Raw genomic sequence first — 17,825 nt, 5'->3', positions numbered from 1 at the left:
CCTTCCAGTGAAACAGTTACCTTCAAAACTGCTTCATTCCTACGCTATCAGTTTGAAGTGAAAACAGTATAAGGTAGTTCATGGCTCCAAAGGGAGGAACATTGAATTGACAGGTATTTGGGAGCTGGTGTGAAGATGGGGAATTGGCTACAAAGTGGTCCATATTCTAACCTCCACACACAACCAGTGTTCACTGACAGGCCTCACACAGGAGGAGAGCTGTTAGCTTAAGTAAAATATGTTGCTTCCCAAGGAAAGACTGTCTGGGGTTTTCAGGAGTTCGGGTTCTTAGGGCTAGCTCTAAGGATTCTCCCAAGGAGAACCTTAGAATTGGCCGTTTGTTTGATTTTGGTTTCTTTTTCTTTTTCTTTTTTTTTTTTTTTTTTTGGTTTTTCGAGACAGGGTTTCTCTGTGTAGTCCTGGCTGACCTGGAACTCACTTTGTAGACCAGGCTGGCCTCGAACTCACTTTGTAGACCAGGCTGGCCTCGAACTCAGAAATCCACCTGCCTCTGCCTCCCAAGTGCTGGGATTACAGGTGTGCGCCGCCACCGCCCGGCTTGATTTTGGTTTCTTAAGACAGAGTTCCTATCACCCTCAGGTCTCAAACTCACTGTCTTAGCCAGGGTTACCGATGCTACAATTAAGCATCCACAGCCAAATGCAAGCTTGGGAGGAAACTTTTATCACTAAAGGTAGTCAGGACTGGAACTCAAACAGAGCAGGAACCTGGAGGCAGGAGCTGATGCAGAGGCCACGAAGGGTGCTGCTTACTGGCTTGCTTATTATGGCTTGCTCAACCTGCTTTCTTATAGCACCCAGGACCTCCAGCCCAGGATGGCACCTCCCAAAATAGTCTGGGCCCTCCCCCATCAATCACTAATTAAGAAAATGTCCTCCAAGTGTTCCGACAGCTCAATCTTATGGATGGATTTTCTTAACTGAGGTTCCTGAGGTGACTCTGGCTTGTGTTGAGTTGACATAAAGCCACCCAGCACACTCAACATTGCGCCCGTGAACTGATCCTCCTGACTCCACCTCCCAAAAGCCTGAGATTAGATGTGCTACACCATGTAGGCTTGGTTGGTGTTTCCAGTTGATGTTCACCACAACCAGCCTGTGGAGCCTTATGCCCGAGACTCCCCTGTAACCCTGTTTGTCAAGGAGGCTTCTCTCCAGAAAAAGTCTAGACTTTCCAGACTGGTTCTGGCCCAGGGGCTCATCCCAGTGCAGCTCTGTTGTCCTGTCAAGTTTCCAGGGTCACCCTTGCACCCAGCTCTGGCTGGCACCTAGCATCCCTCACAGCTGTGTGTCCCCTAAGTCTAACACAACATTACAGTGAGGAATGCCTGACCTGGCCTAGTGGAGAGCTGTCCCACCCACCGAAGGGGGTCCCACTGAAGGGGAAACTGTTGGAGATTCCCTGTTGGGCTTGTTCTTGTCTTGAAGTCTGGTTTCTAAACTGCGAGGAGCCCAGGCACGGTGGCACACAGCTATAATCTCAGCCCTCTAATCCCAGGCAGAGGCAGGCCTGTGAGTTCGAGGCCAGCCTGATCTACAGAGCAAGTTCCAGGACAGCCAGGGTTGCACAGAGAAACCCTGTCTCAAAAAATCAAAAGCGCCGGGCATGGTGGCGCACGCCTTTAATCCCAGCATGTGGGAGGCAGAGGCAGGCGGATTTCTGAGTTCGAGGCCAACCTGGTCTACAGAGTGAGTTCCAGGATAGCCAGGGCTACACAGAGAAACCCTTTCTCGAAAAACCAAAAAAAAAAAAAAAAAAAAAAAAAAAAAAAAAACCAAAAGCAACTAACCAAACAAAACTTCAAAAACCTTCAAAGATAAAATGGACAGAGATAGTCTCTGTCTCTCTCTCTCATAAGATCCTGATTATGACTGAATTTGCATGAGTTAACACGTTTTTGGCTTCTGTGATCACCCCCTCCCCGCTCCTGAAAAAAAAAACAAGCAAAAAACCAAAGTCTGCCCAGCCTCCCTACCCCCAAGATATTTGTAGGATTGACTCCCCCCAACTGCCCCCCAACACCTTTTGTTTTGGCACACGAGTGCGAGTGTACTGAGGCCAGAGATTCAGCCCAGCTGTTGTTCCTCAGGACCTGTCCCCCCCCCCCCTCGTTATGGGGTGGTAATCTTATCATTGGCTGGGAACTTGCCAAGTAGGCGGGGCTAACTAGGCAATCTGCCTGTCTCTACCTCCCACTCAGGATTACAAGCATATATCCCCATGTCTGGGGATCACAATCAAGTCCTGGTGTGGTGCAGCTGCTCTAGACTATCTTCTTAACCTCCCCTCTTCCGCCCCAAGCCCCGCCCCCATCTGCTGAGACAGGTGTAGCCCTGGCTGCCATGGCTGTAATCCAGGCTGTGGTCGAACTTGGAGATCCACTTGCCTCTGCTTCCAGGTGCTGCCTGGCTGAGACAGTGTCTCCTTGTTTAGCAGAGGCTGGCTTGGGACTGTGTAGACCAGGCTGGCCTTGAACTTGTCTTCATGCTTCCTTCTCTGGCTACTAGGGCTAGAGGTATGTACCATCACACTTAATTAGTAAAGAGATCTTTTTTGAAAAAGGTTTATTTATTTACCTTGTGTATATAAGTACATTGTAGCTATCTTCAGAGACACCAGAAGACCGCATGGCATCTGGATCTCTGAAGAGCACTAAGTGCTCTTTACCAATGAGCCATCTCTCTAGCCCCAGTAAAGATAACTTAATGCTTATTTCACAACTTATATTTTAAGATGTATGTCTGTATACTACTTTAGTATGTAGTTAAATTTCGTAGACTGGGATCAACACCAGTTTTTTTGTTTTTTTTTTAATTAAAACTTTTACTTTATGTCTATAGGTGTTTTGCCTTTGCGTCTGTCTGTGCACCAAGTTTGTCCCTGGTACCCAAGGAGCCAGAAGAGGACACTAATTACTATGGAAATGGACATACAGATAGTTGTGAGCCACATGGGTGCTGGGAATGAAACCTGGGTCCTCTGTAAAAACATCTAGTGCTCTTAGCTGCTGAGCCATCTCTACAAGCCGTGTTGACACCAGCTTATGAACCAGAAATGAACAAAGGCAGACTTAATTCTTGATGCAAAATGTCTTGTGATTTCTGGATGCTGTCTGGTGGTGAGTGAAGCCTTAGCATTCCCCAAGCTGGACTGAACTAGAGGACTTGCCCAAGGGTGCCAAGCTGGTCCACAGCCATCGGCTGCTTGTGGCTACTAGTTTTTCTCAGGATCTTGCTATAGGGAAGTTGTGCCCTGGCCACATGGCCAACCAGAGCCAGCCTACATCCCTGTGTTCTGCCTGTGAATGCAGGCGTTCCTTCTGTGGAGGGCTGACCTCTATGTAGCCTTAGGTCTTAGGGTTGGAGCCCATTTGTTGGGCAGCAGCCAGCGCTCTTAACTGCTGAGCTGTCTGTGCCCTTACAAGCTTAAGAGCTGCTACACGTAGGCAAATCAAGGTCTGCTCGAGAAAGAATTCCAGGAAAATGTGTTTCAGTCCCAGCAGGAGGTACTCCCGGGTTAGCATTTTGGAGGCTGCTGTTGTTGAGTGGTAGGCTCCCTGTCTCTGTGCAGAAGACTGAGGGGAAGGTGGTCAGCAGTGAGTGAGGCTGGGCTGGTGCTGAAGGAGTGGGTCCTGTCTCCTGTGTCTGATGGCAGGGAGCTGGGAACAGTCGGGCCTGATTTCCTCCCAGAAGACCCATGTGACTCTCAGTTCTGAGTGAAGGCCTGCAGATAGACTATGGGTCCTGGTGCCTTTGACAGTGACCACTCTGGCACATCTGGGTGCTAGGTGTCACCTGCTGAAGGACTGTATTTCAGAGACCTGGCTCGTGAGCCTCTAAGACAGCAACACTAGAGTGGACAGAGTATCCAGAGTGGAACAACCGGTCATCACTCCTACCAGGGGAGACAGCTGTGGAGACGCTTCCTCTGGGTTGAGGGGACCTTTACTGCAGGGCCACAGCCAGCCTGAGGCAGCCCTGTGTCAGAGCCCAGAGTAATGTTCTGGCCTAGAGTCCCCACTTCGTGAACCCAACCGGAGGTGAGGAGTGAGGGTCACATGGCAAGTGACAAATTGCAGTTCCTGCGTGTACTCCAGGAATGGGTTAAGGCTGTGGCAGGGAAGAGAGGCCTTGCTCCTGCTGCATCAGAGACTTTTACAGTTGGGGTCCCCTGCAGCCCTGGGTCCTGGAGGACTTCTCCTTTGTGCAGAGGGAACGGGAACAACAGATCTAGGCACCCTCTGGTGGGTACCCAGGAAGGCGAGGAGGGCTGCTGCCTCAGCGGGAGCCCCCGGAGTTGCTTTTCTGAGTGCAATAACTGCATCTTATCTGCATTCTTTATCCCTTTGAAAATATTTACTTTCAGCTTGGAGTTTTTGCTTATTCTGCACAATTCCAACAGCTGAAAGCCAGACGAAGTCCCTAGAGGTGATAGGCCCAGAGCTGGCAGACACAGCTCCTCCCACCCTCTGTGGTGACCCCACCAGCCCTGGGTCTGGCCCATCTGTATTTTGCTAGTCTACTGTGCTGGGGTGGGGGTGGAGGGAGGGGACAAAGGAACAGGCACAGCCGAGTCCAGGCCTTCTGCTGGCTGGCATGTTCGCTGATTGAAGAGTGAGCTATAGAAATGTGGAAGAGGCTGCCTTCCTCAGTCCTGAGTGCTGTGGGAAGAGGCTGCCTTTCTCAGTCCTGAGTGCTGTGGATCTCACTTGGCTTCCTGCCTGGCTGCAGGGGGCAGAGGCTGCCATGTCAGCCTGGCTTGCAGTCATATATGAAGGTGTTTTACATTGAAAACTGGTGCTTTCATCTTTTGCCTCTTTCCTTTGTGGTCTGTGCGTTCAGTCTCTCTCGCCCTAACATGTCACAAATCCGCTTGTACCTCAGATCTTCAGCAGCCAGGCTATGTCTGTGGTGTCCCAGAATCAGGGTACCGTTTCTCAATAGCTGTCCATGGCTCCCAAGTACCTCTTCTTGGTTCAACTTATGGCTCACTCCTGCACTTGACCCATTGTGTAGACGGGGTGTCAGCAGCTGGGCACTGCTGGGCCGTCTGCTCTGGGCCTCAGCCAGCCTTGGCCCAGATCCTTAGGGGCCATGGGTGGTGATGCCCATCCAGGGTTAATAGGGGGCCATGGGAAGTAACTTCCATAAAAAGCCATTAGGGATCCCTGGAGTCATGCCCATGCCAGAACCTGGTAGGTGTGGCTCACCTTGGCTACCTCTCTTGGGGTATCTCAGATCCTAAGAGACACTGGGACAGGAGGGGGGAAGGGGTAGACAGATTGTTCTCAGAGAAAGTTTGTTGACAACTTTAAGAAATATTTATAAACTCTGGCAAAACCCTGATTGTGTTTTGCCAAACAGATTTGCCCTCAACTTTTTCCTCAACTTGTGTATTCGGGGAAACACAGTCTGCTGTTTCCGTTTACTTAATCTTGCATTGTTTCCAGAGCTGCCTGGCATGTGCTCTCTGGGAAGAGAGAACCATTTTCTTTATTAAAATTCTGTTTCTTAGAACCCAGGAAGTCATGTTCTTCCAAGCTAAGCTTAACCCGAGACCTAAAATAAAAGCTAATCAGCTCAATCCTGCCCAGGGGATCGCTAGCATTTCTGTTTGCCTCACTTCAGCCACGAAATGGAAATTCTCAAATGAGATTAAAGACCTGGGTGGGGTGGCACATGCTTTTAATCCCAACAGTGGGAGGTAGATGCTCGAGAATCAGGAGTCCAAGGCCAGCCTGGGCTACGTGAAAACATCTCAGACTAGAGGAGAAGCAGGTCCCTGGAGACATGGCTCGGTGGTGAGAGTGCTTGGTACTTAGACATGGAGGACCTGAGTTCTAATCCCCAGAACCCTAGTGAGAAATGGAGAGCGTTCGATTGTTCTGCAAAGTACTATAACTCCAGTGCTGTGGAGGAGAGAGACAGGGACCGCTGGGGCTTGCTCATCCTTAGCCTAGCTCCAAGTTCAGTAAGAGACTCTCAAGGGGACACAGAGAATGGTAGAACATGACATCTTCTCTATGCCTATGTGCACACATGTATGTATGTATGTATGTATGTATGTATGTATGTATCTCTCTCTCACACACACACACACTCACAGAAAGGACAGTCTCTCTCTCTCACACACACACACAGAAGGGACAGTCTCTCTCTCTCTCTTTCTCACACACACACACACTCACAGAGGGGACAGTCTCTCTCTCTCTCTCTCTCTCTCTCTCTCTCTTTCTCTCTCTCTCTCACACACACACACACACACACACACAGAGAGAGAGAGAGAGAAGGGACAGTCTCTCTCACACACACTCACAGAAGGGACAGTCTCTCTCTCTCATACACACACACACTCACAGAAGGGACACTCTCACTCTCTCTCTCTCTCACACACTCACACTCACAGAAGGGACAGTCTCTCTCTCTCACACACACACACACACTCACACTCACAGAAGGGACAGTCTCACTGCATATGGTGGTTTTGTCCTAGGACCTTAGCACCCTGGAGGCTGAGGCAGGATTGTGAGCCCAGTCTGGGCTACAGATTCAGACCTCTGTCCCTGTAATAGAGGGAGGGTGAGTCTCTTCCAGACTTGCCTCACATGCTCACTCTCTGCTGCTCCCTCTCCTTTATCTGCGTGCACACACAGGAAGACAAGAATCATACCTGGTCAACTCATATTTCTCTCGTTGTAGGACATGAGAGCTATGTGACCTTCTGTCACCTGGAGGATGAAGCTGCCTTCACCTGTAGTGCTGACTGCACCATCCGGAGGTGGGATGTGAGGACGGGGCAGTGTCTGCAGGTGTACAGAGGACACACATCCATTGTGAACAGGTCAGCAAAGCCTGGTGGCATGGGTCAAGAAGACAACTGTGCTGCCAGACAGTGGTGGCACATGCCTTTAATCCCAGCACTTGGGAGGCAGAAGAGGCAGGCAAATTTCTGAGTTCAAGGCCAGCCGGGTCTACAGAGTGAGTTCTAGGACAGCCAGGGCTATACAGAGAAACCCTGTCTCAAAAAACCAAAATAAATAAAGAAAATATCGAATGAAGAAGGAAGGGAGGGAGGGAGGGAGGGAGGGAGGGAGGGAGGGAGGGAGGGAGGGAGGAAGGAAGGAAGGAAGGAAGGAAGGAAGGAAGGAAGGAAGGAAGAGAGAGAGAGAGAGAGAAGGGAGGGAGAGAGAGAGAGAAGGAAGGAAGGAAGAAAGGAAAGAAGGAAGGAAGGGAGAGAGAGAGAGAGAGAAGGAAGGAAGGAAGGAAGGAAGGAAGGAAGGAAGGAAGGAAGGACTGGATTGAGCAGTGTAGCTAACTGCTTGCAGGAGCAGGCTGTTTGGACACTGGAGCCACAGGAAAGAGACATCACTAACATATATTAATTAGTCTGTACTCTCCAGGGACCCACACACCATAACTGCCGTTCTGTGTGTGAGGAGTAGTGTTGGAGCTGTAGCACCCACTGGTGGGAGCAAGTTCCAGAGGAGACTGCTTCCATGACCCTGATGGTAAAACAGGGACTCAGAGAAGGAGGAAGACACAGTTGGTGTTATTTTTAAAACTTCCTTTCCTGTGGCTTCTTCAAGGTCCTTGTTGAATTTAGGTTGGACCTGAGCAGAGGAGATATGTTTGCTGACCAGATCGGCTTGATGATATTTTTATGGCACACAATGGTTACCTTGGCTTCCAGGTCCTAAGTAGATGCATAGGGACCCTTGAGGTCATGTTGACTGGAGGGACCCTACTTGGGCCCAAGGGTCTTTCTGTATGGACACGGAGGAGGGGATGTGTCGTAGCCAGGGGTACTTCGTGGGCCTCCAGACAGGCAGATTAGCTACTCAACCTAGCTGCAGCTCTAGATCCATGGCGGACGGTAGCCTGACAGCATGGAGGTGTCTGCAGGAGTGGGAGATCACAAGGAATCAGCTTGCACAGGTCAAATTGGCTTCCTCCCAGGAAGATGTCTGTCACTGACAGACATGGTAGCTTTTGTCAGTTGTCCCAGCACTTGGGAAGCTGAGGCAGGCTGATCTCTGTGACTTCCAAGCCAACCTGATCTCCAGAGTGAGCTCCAGGTCAGCTTGGCTTCGAGTTAGACCCTGTCTCAGAATATCCCCTCCCCTCTCCACAGGAACTTGTTGAAGGAAACTGTGGCATCAATCAGGAGCCAGCCTAGGTGGGTGAGAGGCCACACCCTCAGACGTCCAGATTGACCTCAGGCAGCTAGCCAGGTTCTTTAAGCAAGGCAAAAACTATGCTCTGCGAGGTTTAGTATCCACATGTAATATACATAGTACACACAAAGGCACAGCACATGGGCATACAACTACCTATAACATGTATGAATAAGAACATTCCTATAAACATACATATACACAGTACATACATAACCGACATGCATTCAAGCACACATACATAGAAATGTCCACATGTATGTGCAATATGTATCTGATCCACATGCGCAGATAGAACATATACAAACACACAAGTACGTAAGTACATACACTATTTCCCACCAGTCACTGTTCCAAACCCACAACAGGAAGGATGTTCTCAAATGCCCGAGAGCCTGGTGCTCACTTCTGTCTGCAGATCTAGGCTGCATGTGATTGTCCCTATTGTACATTGTGCTGCATCTGCATGGGGCCCACTTAACCTCTGGAGACTTCTTTGCTTATTGCTTTGACTCCTCCCCCTAAAGCAACGTAAGAGAGACAGTTACGTGGGTACAGTCTGTTGTAGTAAATATTATTTGGGGGTTTCTATCCCACTTTATATCATTAGTTTCCAAATGAAAGACACAGAAGCCTTTATATTTATAATAAACCTTAAAGCACTAGAGCTGTGAGACTATGCCGGGGCCTAGCAAACACAGAAGTGGATGCTCACAGTCAGCTAATGGATGGATCATAGGGCTCCCAATGGAGGAGCTAGAGAAAGTAGCCAAGGAGCTAAAGGGATCTGCAACCCTATAGGTGGAACAACATTATGAACTAACCAGTACCCCGGAGCTCTTGACTCTAGCTGCATATATATCAAAAGATGGCCTAGTCGGCCATCACTGGAAAGAGAGGCTCATTGGACTTGCAAACTTTATATGCCCCAGTACAGGGGAACACCAGGGCCAAAAAGGGGAGGTGGGTGGGCAGGGGAGTGGGGGTGGGTGGATATGGGGGACTTTTGGTATAGCATTGGAAATGTAAATGAGTTAAATACCTAATAAAAAATGGAAAAAAAAAAAAAAAAAAAAAGCACTAGAGCTGGGCAGGTATCAACCCTCTATGCTATTTTGTCTACTTCCCTGTCAATGACCCCGAGATGTCACTTGCCATGTTCTCCCTGGGCTGTTCCAACTCCAACAGGCTGACCCTTGTGGCCATGCACTCACAATCCACCTACCTTATAGTAGCTTCTTCCTCTTTTCTTCTCTTCTTCCTCCTGGTCCCTGCCTAAAACCCAGACTCAGGCTCTCAAGCCCCGCCCACCTCTCTTCTTCCAAGCCACAGGCTATAGGCATCTTTATTAACCAATCAAGGATAACTTGGCAGGTAAGGTTTACACGACAAAAGCTGGTACTGGTATACATGAAGATCTGCTCCTCTTGGAGCAACCAGGTCTTGGGGTACAGTGTTTAGCTTTTGTACCGCACCAACCCACTACGACAGTCTGTCATGGTGGGGAAGGCATGGTGGTAGGACCGTGAAGTGGCTGATCACCTGATGTCCAGCCCAGGGAGCAGAGCTCTCATGTCTGGTCTCAGCTCACTTACGCCTTTATATTCAGCTCAGGATCACAATCCATAGAACGGTGTCACCCACCTAGGATGAGGCTTCCAACTTCAGTCAACCTCACCTCGAAACTCCCACAGAAGTGTCAGAGGCTTGTTTCTATGGTGACTCCAGATCTCATCAATTTGACAATCAAGATTAACCGTTGCAAACCCCAGTGCCTCCAGAGCACCCCATGGTGTAAGCTTAGAACAGCCCGCTCCACCAGAACATCATAGGTTCTTGTCAAGGGGGTTCTGACTCTCAGCAAATCAGGAATTAGACCAGGCTGGCCTCAAACTCAAAGATCCACCTGCCTCTGACTCCTGAGTGCCGGGATCCCAGGCATAGGCTATACCTGTTAGGTTAGTCAAGAGTTCCTAACAAAGATGTATAAAGGTACCCTTGGAAGTTTTGTGCAAAGTTCTCCAAAGACAAATGTGTTCTTTGGGGAGGTGGTAGCATTTATCAGTGTGGGAGCATGCTGTCAGTAGTTACCCCTGACTCAAGCTCTGTGCTGGGGTGAGCCAGCCTGCTGCATGACTGCCCTTCTGATACCTCATACCCAGAGTTCCCTGTGGCTACTTGCCTGCCCCTGCCAGTCATGTGTCTGGAGTCTAGCCTGTGCCCTGGTGAGCCAAGGTCTCTCCTGTTGACAGCAGAGGCTCACTCCACACAGCAGCTTGTCTGTGTCTCACTCGGTCACCCCTGAGTACACTCTGAGCCTCCCAGACTCCTTATAGCCCTCCAGATATATCATCGCTTTACCAGACTGTTTCCAAGGAGGTCAGGTGGTCTCCCATAGCCCTAGACTGTCTTCCTTGCTTTTGTTTTGCTTTGCTTTGCTCTTTGAGGCGGGCTCTTGTTCTTCAGCCTGCACTTGCCTTAAATTTACTATGTAACTCAGGTTAGCTTTGAACTCAAAGCAATCTTCCTGCCTCAGCTTCCTGAGTGTTGTTTGTTTGTTTGTTTTGTCCTATTTTAAACAGAAAATCTGTGTCCCCTTCCTCTTTTCTCCCCTCCCCCCTCTTCCTCATATGCATCTGGCTTGGATAGTGTTATATGGGAGATACGTTCCCTGCTGGAACAAAGGTCAGGCCAACAGGTTTGTCACCGAGGGAAAGAATGGAGGGCGAGTGGGTGTCTGAGGGAGAGACAGGCAGAAGTGTGATGTTTGAACTGGATCTTGGAAATTGAGTGTGGAGCAGGGTGGAGACTAGAAGCCGTGTCGGCTGAAGTGCCAAGGCTAGCCCATGAAGGTTGGGTGGATTCCTTCAACCCTGAGTGATCTGAGCCTGACCCCCTCCCCTCTTACCCACAGGATCCTAGTTGCCAATGACCAGCTCTTCAGCAGTTCCTATGATCGGACAGCTCGTGTGTGGACTGTGGACAAAGGGCAAGTGTCCCAAGAGTTCCGGGGCCACCGTAACTGTGTACTGACACTAGCCTACTCTGCTCCCGAGGACCTGCCCCAAGATCCCTGCATGGAGGCAGCCATGGGTGGTGGGCTCCTAGTGACTGGCAGCTCAGATGACACAGCCAAAGTGTGGCAGGTAGCCAGTGGCTGCTGCCACCAGACTCTTCGGGGCCACACAGGTGCAGTGCTGTGCCTGGTGCTGCATGTGTCCAGCCACACAGCCTTCACAGGCAGCACTGATGCCACCGTTCGCGCTTGGGACATCCTGAGTGGGGAGCAGCTGCGAGTTTTCCGGGAGCACCAGGGCTCTGTCATCTGTTTGGAGGTGAGACCTGTCCAACTGCTGCCCTGTCATATTGCTGGAGGGTGGGAATGGAGGGAACTCAAGGCCATTCATAGTATCACACCTTTGGTAGGCCCAGTTCATAGAACCAACCTGTTCTGAGCATCAGGCTGTCCATCCTTTCACATGCAAAGTGGGTGGAGTTCTCATGGTCTAAACATCCTTCGTTTTTTGGTTTTTACTTTGTTTGTTCTGTTTTGTTTTGTTTTGTTTTTTTCAAGACAGGGTCTCTCTGTGCAACAGCCCTGGTTTCCTGGAACTCACTCTGTATGTAGACAGGCTGGCCTCGAACTCACAGAGATCTGCCTCTGCCTCTGCCTCTGCCTCTGCCTCTGCCTCTGCCTCTGCCTCTGCCTCTGCCTCTGCCTCTGCCTCTGCCTCTGCCTCTGCCTCTGCCTCTGCCTCTGCCTCTGCCTCTGGGCGTTCTGGGATTAAAGGTGTTCACTATGCCTGGCCTCAGACCACCACCCACACAGTCTTGCTCTGGGGAAAGTGTGTGACCTGTGCTTTGGGGGAGATATGTTCAGGAAAATGGAGCCTAGGTTGACTGAAGAGGAAGATCTATGAAAATATCCCAAGAGGAGATAGTGCCACCAAAGTGACCTGACAGAGAAAGGGACTTTGAACAGGCCGGTGTGAGCTGGTGTGAGTGAGAATAACTGGAGTCCTGGTGCACGGAGCCAGGAGGAAATCTGAAGCCAGCTTCAAAGCCCTGTCTGGAAAAACAGGGCTGGAGGTGGCTCTGAGGTTTGCTATGCAAGCTAAGGACCCAAGTCCATCCAGCACGAAGCAGAAAAGCTGGGTGTGGTGGCACATGAGTATAATCCCAGCTCTGGAGGCAGAGGGACAGGCGGGGTCCCTATGACTTGCTATCTAGATAGCCTAATCTAGTGAGCTCAGAACACCATCAAAGGAAGGACACATGCACACACATACACATGTACACACTTGCACATACATACACATGTTAGAAACATGAACTTTCCACACACATGGACATACATCCATGCATGTACATACATGCACATGCATGCACACACACATGCATGTATGCATACACACATGTACACACAAGCACATTCACACACTAGGGACATGAGCTCTCCATATACATGGACACATACATGCACATACACATGCACACACACTAGAAACAGGAACTCACGTACATACACAAAACAACAACAAAAACCCTGACGGCCTGTCCTGTGTCTGTATTTGCTGAACCTGAGCTTCCATCTTTGGTGATAAGAACCTTTTTCTTCCCCCTGGAGTCAGGACATGCAAGGAGAGTCTAACGACACCGCCTCTGCTGCTGTATTTGGGGTAGTATACAATCAGCCTTCATATTCTCACTTAAAATTGGGCACCAATTTTCTCACTTAACATAGGCTAGTGGTGACAGCAGCCTTCCTTCTAGTCTCTTGGGGACTTTAAGTGAAAGTAACCTGACCCTCACCTGGAGTGTGACTTACCAGGAGTTCTAGGGGCCCCTGCTGTGGATGAGGGTAGTGTATAGGCAGGGTAGGCAGGGGGCTTCTGTTTATGTTTGGGCATTGAACTTGCCAGTTTGGGATAAGGGTTCCTAGTATCCTCCCGAGACTCTGCTACCTCTCCATCATCAGCTGGGAACCAAGGCTTCACTAGTGAGCCTATGGAGGAGGAACAGCAGATAGCAGAAAGAAGCTGAGTCTGTGGCAGCTCTCAGGTCTGCAGGGCTGTATGGGGATGGGAGGCCCTGTCTAGGTCTGCAGGCTCTGTCTGGGTCTATAGGGTTCTGTCTCGGTCTGCAAGCTCTGTCTAGGTCTGCAGGCTCTGTCTGGATCTGCGGGGCTCTGTCTGGATCTGCGGGGCTCTGTCTGGCATTTACAGGTTCTGTCTGGATCTGCAGGTTCTGTCTAGCATTTGCAGGTTCTGTGTGGGTCTGCAGAACTCTATCTGGATCTGCATGTTCTGTCTGACATTTGCAGGTTCTGTGTGGGTCTGCAGGCTCTGTCTGGGTCTGCATGGCTCTGGAGTCTGTAGAGCTATTTAATAAGGTCTAGTGGTTTCCACTTGGGGACTCCAGGGTTTTCTAGTCTGAGTGTGCTCTGCCTTTGGGGCCTAGGCACACCAGGGGAGAGAAGCCAGCATTGTACAGTGCTGTAGTAGATAGTGGGGAGTACTTTCTGGGGTCACCCTGATTTTCCCCATTGAGACCTGCTAATGTTTCCTGCCTTGTAGAGAACAGTTTGAGGTTTGCTCAGCTATCAAGGCCAACGGGCTGACCCTCTTGCTTTTCCTACAGCTCACAGATCGGCTCCTGTACTCGGGCAGTGCGGACAGAACTGTCAAGTGCTGGCTAGCTGATACTGGGGAGAGGGTGCTCACCTTTCCAGCACATAGACACAGCGTGAGTGCCCTCAAGTACCACGCAGGCACCTGTAAGTGATCAGTCCTGGCCACCCCAGGCTGCCCACCCTACCTTCCTTTCCTAGTTTGTCTCTTGCCTCTCCTGCCTGCATGATTTGCTATCACTGAGCCCTACCGCCTTCCCACTTCATTGGCGGCTAAGGTGAAGACGGTCCCCTCTCCAGGCACCTGCTCCCCAAGAGGGATGCACAGAAGGTTCGAGTAAGGGCTTACGACTTCTCACCTTTATGAGATCGTGGGAGGCATGGACACTCAGGATCCTAGAGTTAAAAGCGTGTCTCAAGGACACACTTTAAGCACCTCATGCTCTGCTGACTGAGCTAGCTGGTCCCATTCTAATCTCCAGGTGAGACTGAAACATCTCTTTAATGCAGCCAGGCCCATGGGGTTAACCTTACCTTAGCCTTAGGTGACAGCAGATGAAATGAGGTTTTTGTTGTTTTACGGAGGCTGACAGTTTAGGCTGGAACCCATGACTCCTGGATAACACACGTCTTTTATCTTAAGTGGGGCAACATGGATCAAGGTAGTTCTTGGAAAACCAGCAATTGTGTGGTCTTTGAGGCAGGCAGGCAGAGGGAAGAGCTAAGGGCATTTTCTTTTCTTCTTTTGGCTGAGTAGGTCCCTCTGAGATCGGGGAAACCCCACCCTCGGGTTCCTTGTGCAGTTTTGACGGCTCTGTGCAGGAAAGGTGGGGTCCCAGTCCAAGATGGGACACTTCTGTAGAGATGCGTCATGGTTGCTCTGGGTCCCAAATGGTCACACACCTGAGCCTTCGTCACTTTCTCAGCTTCACGGATGGCTTGTCCTCTTCCATCTAGTTTATGAGCGCCTAACAGAAGCAGGTGTTAGACTCCCATAGGGAGTCTACAAATGTCTTTCTACGGAAAAATGAGCTTGACTTCATGTAAAGCTGCTGAAGGGAGAAAGCATGGATATCGAGCCCTAGGCGGACAGCCTAACACAGAGAAGCACAGCTCTGCTCCCTGACCAGGGACCTCTCTCTTAACTGAGCACAGAATGGTTAGCCCCAGAAGTCACTTTCCATGGCCCCTCCCAGAGCTTGGCTATTGGTCTTTGCCAACAAGGCTACAGAATGGGTTTTGCTCCTGACTGCCTGCCTACTCAGGGCGCCCAGCAGCCCCACGGGGGCAGAACCCTGCTACTGAGTTTGGGGAGAGACAAGGAAGGGAACAAGGAAACTCCCCCAGGACCCTGTGCACCTTCAATCTTTAAGGGAAGGGGAGTAGGGCAGACAACGGCAGCGAGCAGCCTAGAGGTGCTGGCTTTAGCCAGATCCACAGTGTCAAGTACAAGGTGGCCCTGGGGTTTCTCCTGTTAATAAATACCCTGACAAGAGGCAGCACGGGAGAAAGACAAGGCTTGTCTTACAATTCCAGGTTGCAGGGAGGTTGTAGCAGGAGCTTGCATCTGCTGGTTACAGCACTTTTGAGTTAAGAGAGGAGTGAGGCAGGGTGCCCGAGCTGCTCGCTGCTGGCTTCTGCTCAGCTCACTTTCTCCACTCACGCAGCTCAGGACCAAGCTCAGAAAATGATGCCCCCAGCCCATGAAATGGTGCTCCTGCATCCCGAGTCTTCTGCCTCAGGCTGCCCTGACCTAGGTAATTCTGCACTGAGATTCTCTTCCCAAGAGATTCTAGGTCTGCCGGGAGCTGATACCCAGGAGCTGATACGCCCTGGCCAGGTGTATTGAAGGGTACATAAGTAGCCCAGCATCCTTACTTCTTAGCTGGACCTAACAGTTTCCCCCACCCCCACCCCAGCCACCAGCAGTAGTTCTGTGCTCACTAACAGGCCCCCGTGGTTTTCTTCCTGTCTTCCCTAGTGTGTCCGTGCTTCCTGCATGTCTGCCACGTGAACTGCTGGCCTGCTCAGCGTCAGAGCAGCTTCCGGGAAAGTTAGTGTAGGATGGCAATAAACTACTCAATTCTCTAGGTGGCTACTCTACATGGGCCTTATCACTGGCCTTACTAGTACCGATTTAAAAGGAGTCAGAGCCCTCTCATTGCACCAGAAACCATGGGGTGGCACTCTGCCATCTGTCCTAGCAACTATTCCAGGGACTCTGGTGTCCTTGATGCCAAAACACCACCAAGCCAAGTAATAACAGAGAAAGACCTCAAAGAGGGAGTCAGATGGGCTGTCAAGTACAAGAGAGTGCCAGAGAGTCTGGGCTCTGCTTCAAGGCTACATCCCTCTCTGAGGAGGGTGGATGGGTTCTGGCTGGTCCAATCGCTACAGGGGATGGAATGGCAGGGTGGAGAGCCTGCAGGATACAGTGACTGTCCTAGAACCAGGAGGCAGAGTAACCTGCCTAACCCAGTAGGGTATAAGATGGGTACCTGGTCCTGAGAGAGCCTTGAAAGTCAGGGCCACTCCAGGACAACACAGGCTGACAGTCACACTCCTGGGGCCCTCAGTGACCTCCCGGACTTCCGAAGGCTTACAGATGTTTGCCATCTGACCTTTAGGAGGCCACTCTCCTTTCTCACCCTGTCCTAGTCCTGGGGAGGTGGCAGAGTGGCAGCCAGGAAGGGTCTAGTATACCACTGTGTGTCCACAGTGTTCACAGGCAGTGGGGATGCCTGCGCCCGGGCCTTTGATGCCCAGTCAGGAGTGCTGCAGAGGGTGTTCCGAGGCCACACCTTTGTCATCAACTGTCTCCAGGTAGGTTTTTCCCTGCCTAGTTCCCTACTGCCCCAGGGAAGCGAGGGAGGAAGTCTAGTGGTCTGCTCATGACTGACAGCTGTCCTGCCTACCCACAGGTGCACGGCCAGGTGCTCTACACAGCTTCTCATGATGGTGCTCTGCGCCTCTGGGACGTACGTGGTCTCCAGTCGGTGCCACCTTTGCCACGCAGGCCAGCAGCCAAGCGTAGCCTCTCACGCCTCTTTAGCAACAAGGTGGCCTGTGCAGCCCCAGTGCCCCTACAGCCAGCCTGAGTGGCTGGAGAGGAGACGGCTGGACCCGAGGCCTGTGTCAGGGCATGCACCTGCCCTCATGACCTTTCCCACTGTGGAGGAAGAAACAGCGCCTCTCGTCCATGCTCTGAACCAAGGCTTTGCTACTTGGGATACTTCTAGTCAAGGCAGGGCCTCCAGCTCTGATATCTGAACCCCGTGCTGCCAGGCTCTCAGCTGAAAGAAAATGGGGACCTCTTACAAAAGCCACAGAGCTAGACTGTCATACTGGCAAATTATGAGCCGCGGGGAGCCTCCTGAAGAACTCAAATACACACTCCAAGTGCTCTCAGTTGTCTTTGGTTTTCTTTTGGAGGCCTATTGCCACACCTGTGACCTCCAGTACCTGATCTGTCCTCTCCCTTCTGGCTGAGAAGAGGGCTTGTGAAGCAAGCTCATCTATACAGCAGTGGTCTTAGGAGAGGACAGGAAGCAAGGGACCAGCTCTTCAACCAGCCTGCTAGATAGGAGGTCCTTCTGCCTCGGAGCACCTCCCCATTTTTGGAGGTTATGTTCTCTTCTGTCAAGGTCTGGACTTGAAAAGCTGGTTAGGCCATCTGGTCTTGTGCAGAAATGCGGGAGTCATTAGACCCATGTAGGAGCCACAGGGCAGGAGAGATGGCTTTGTAGTTAAGAGCATGCGTGCACTGTTCTTACAGAGGACCAGAGTTTGATTCCTAGCACACACGTTAATCTGTCACAACCATCACTCTGGTTCCAGCAGATCAAGCGCCCTCTCCTGGCCTCCATGGGCACTCGCACCCACAATGCACAGTCACATATGCAATTTAAAAATAAAAAAATATTTTTCCTATTACTTAAGCCAGGATTTCTCTGTGTAGCCCTCGATGTCCTAGAACATATTATGTAGAACAGGTTGGCCTCA

At 50.8% G+C, this 17,825-nt stretch overlaps 1 protein-coding gene across 7 annotated transcripts in view; it reads left to right on the top strand.

The window, feature by feature from the left end:
* Wdr86 (WD repeat domain 86) overlaps positions 1–17,825 on the top strand; it is a 33,799-nt gene that overhangs the window by 1,203 nt on the left and 14,771 nt on the right. For 3 of the 7 annotated variants that reach the window (XR_001784702.2, XR_003955653.1, XM_006535720.4), the window contains exons 2-4: positions 6,720–6,861; positions 11,109–11,529; positions 13,835–13,970. Coding sequence is in view for 5 of the 7 variants with exons in the window: in XM_006535720.4 (XP_006535783.1) it covers positions 6,720–6,861; positions 11,109–11,529; positions 13,835–13,970 (699 nt within the window). In the remaining 2 variants the exon portion in view is untranslated. Of the gene's footprint in view, positions 1–3,002; positions 3,140–6,719; positions 6,862–11,108; positions 11,530–13,834; positions 13,971–15,490; positions 15,581–15,804; positions 16,647–16,744; positions 17,762–17,825 lie in introns of those variants that run through there. The other 4 variants (XM_006535719.3, XM_006535718.4, NM_001081441.1 and 1 more) reach the window with 4 other exon arrangements.

The sequence above is a fragment of the Mus musculus genome, chromosome 5 (assembly GCF_000001635.26).
Source record: "Mus musculus strain C57BL/6J chromosome 5, GRCm38.p6 C57BL/6J".
NCBI lineage: Eukaryota > Metazoa > Chordata > Mammalia > Rodentia > Muridae > Mus > Mus musculus.
This window is presented reverse-complemented; position numbering and strand designations above follow the sequence as displayed.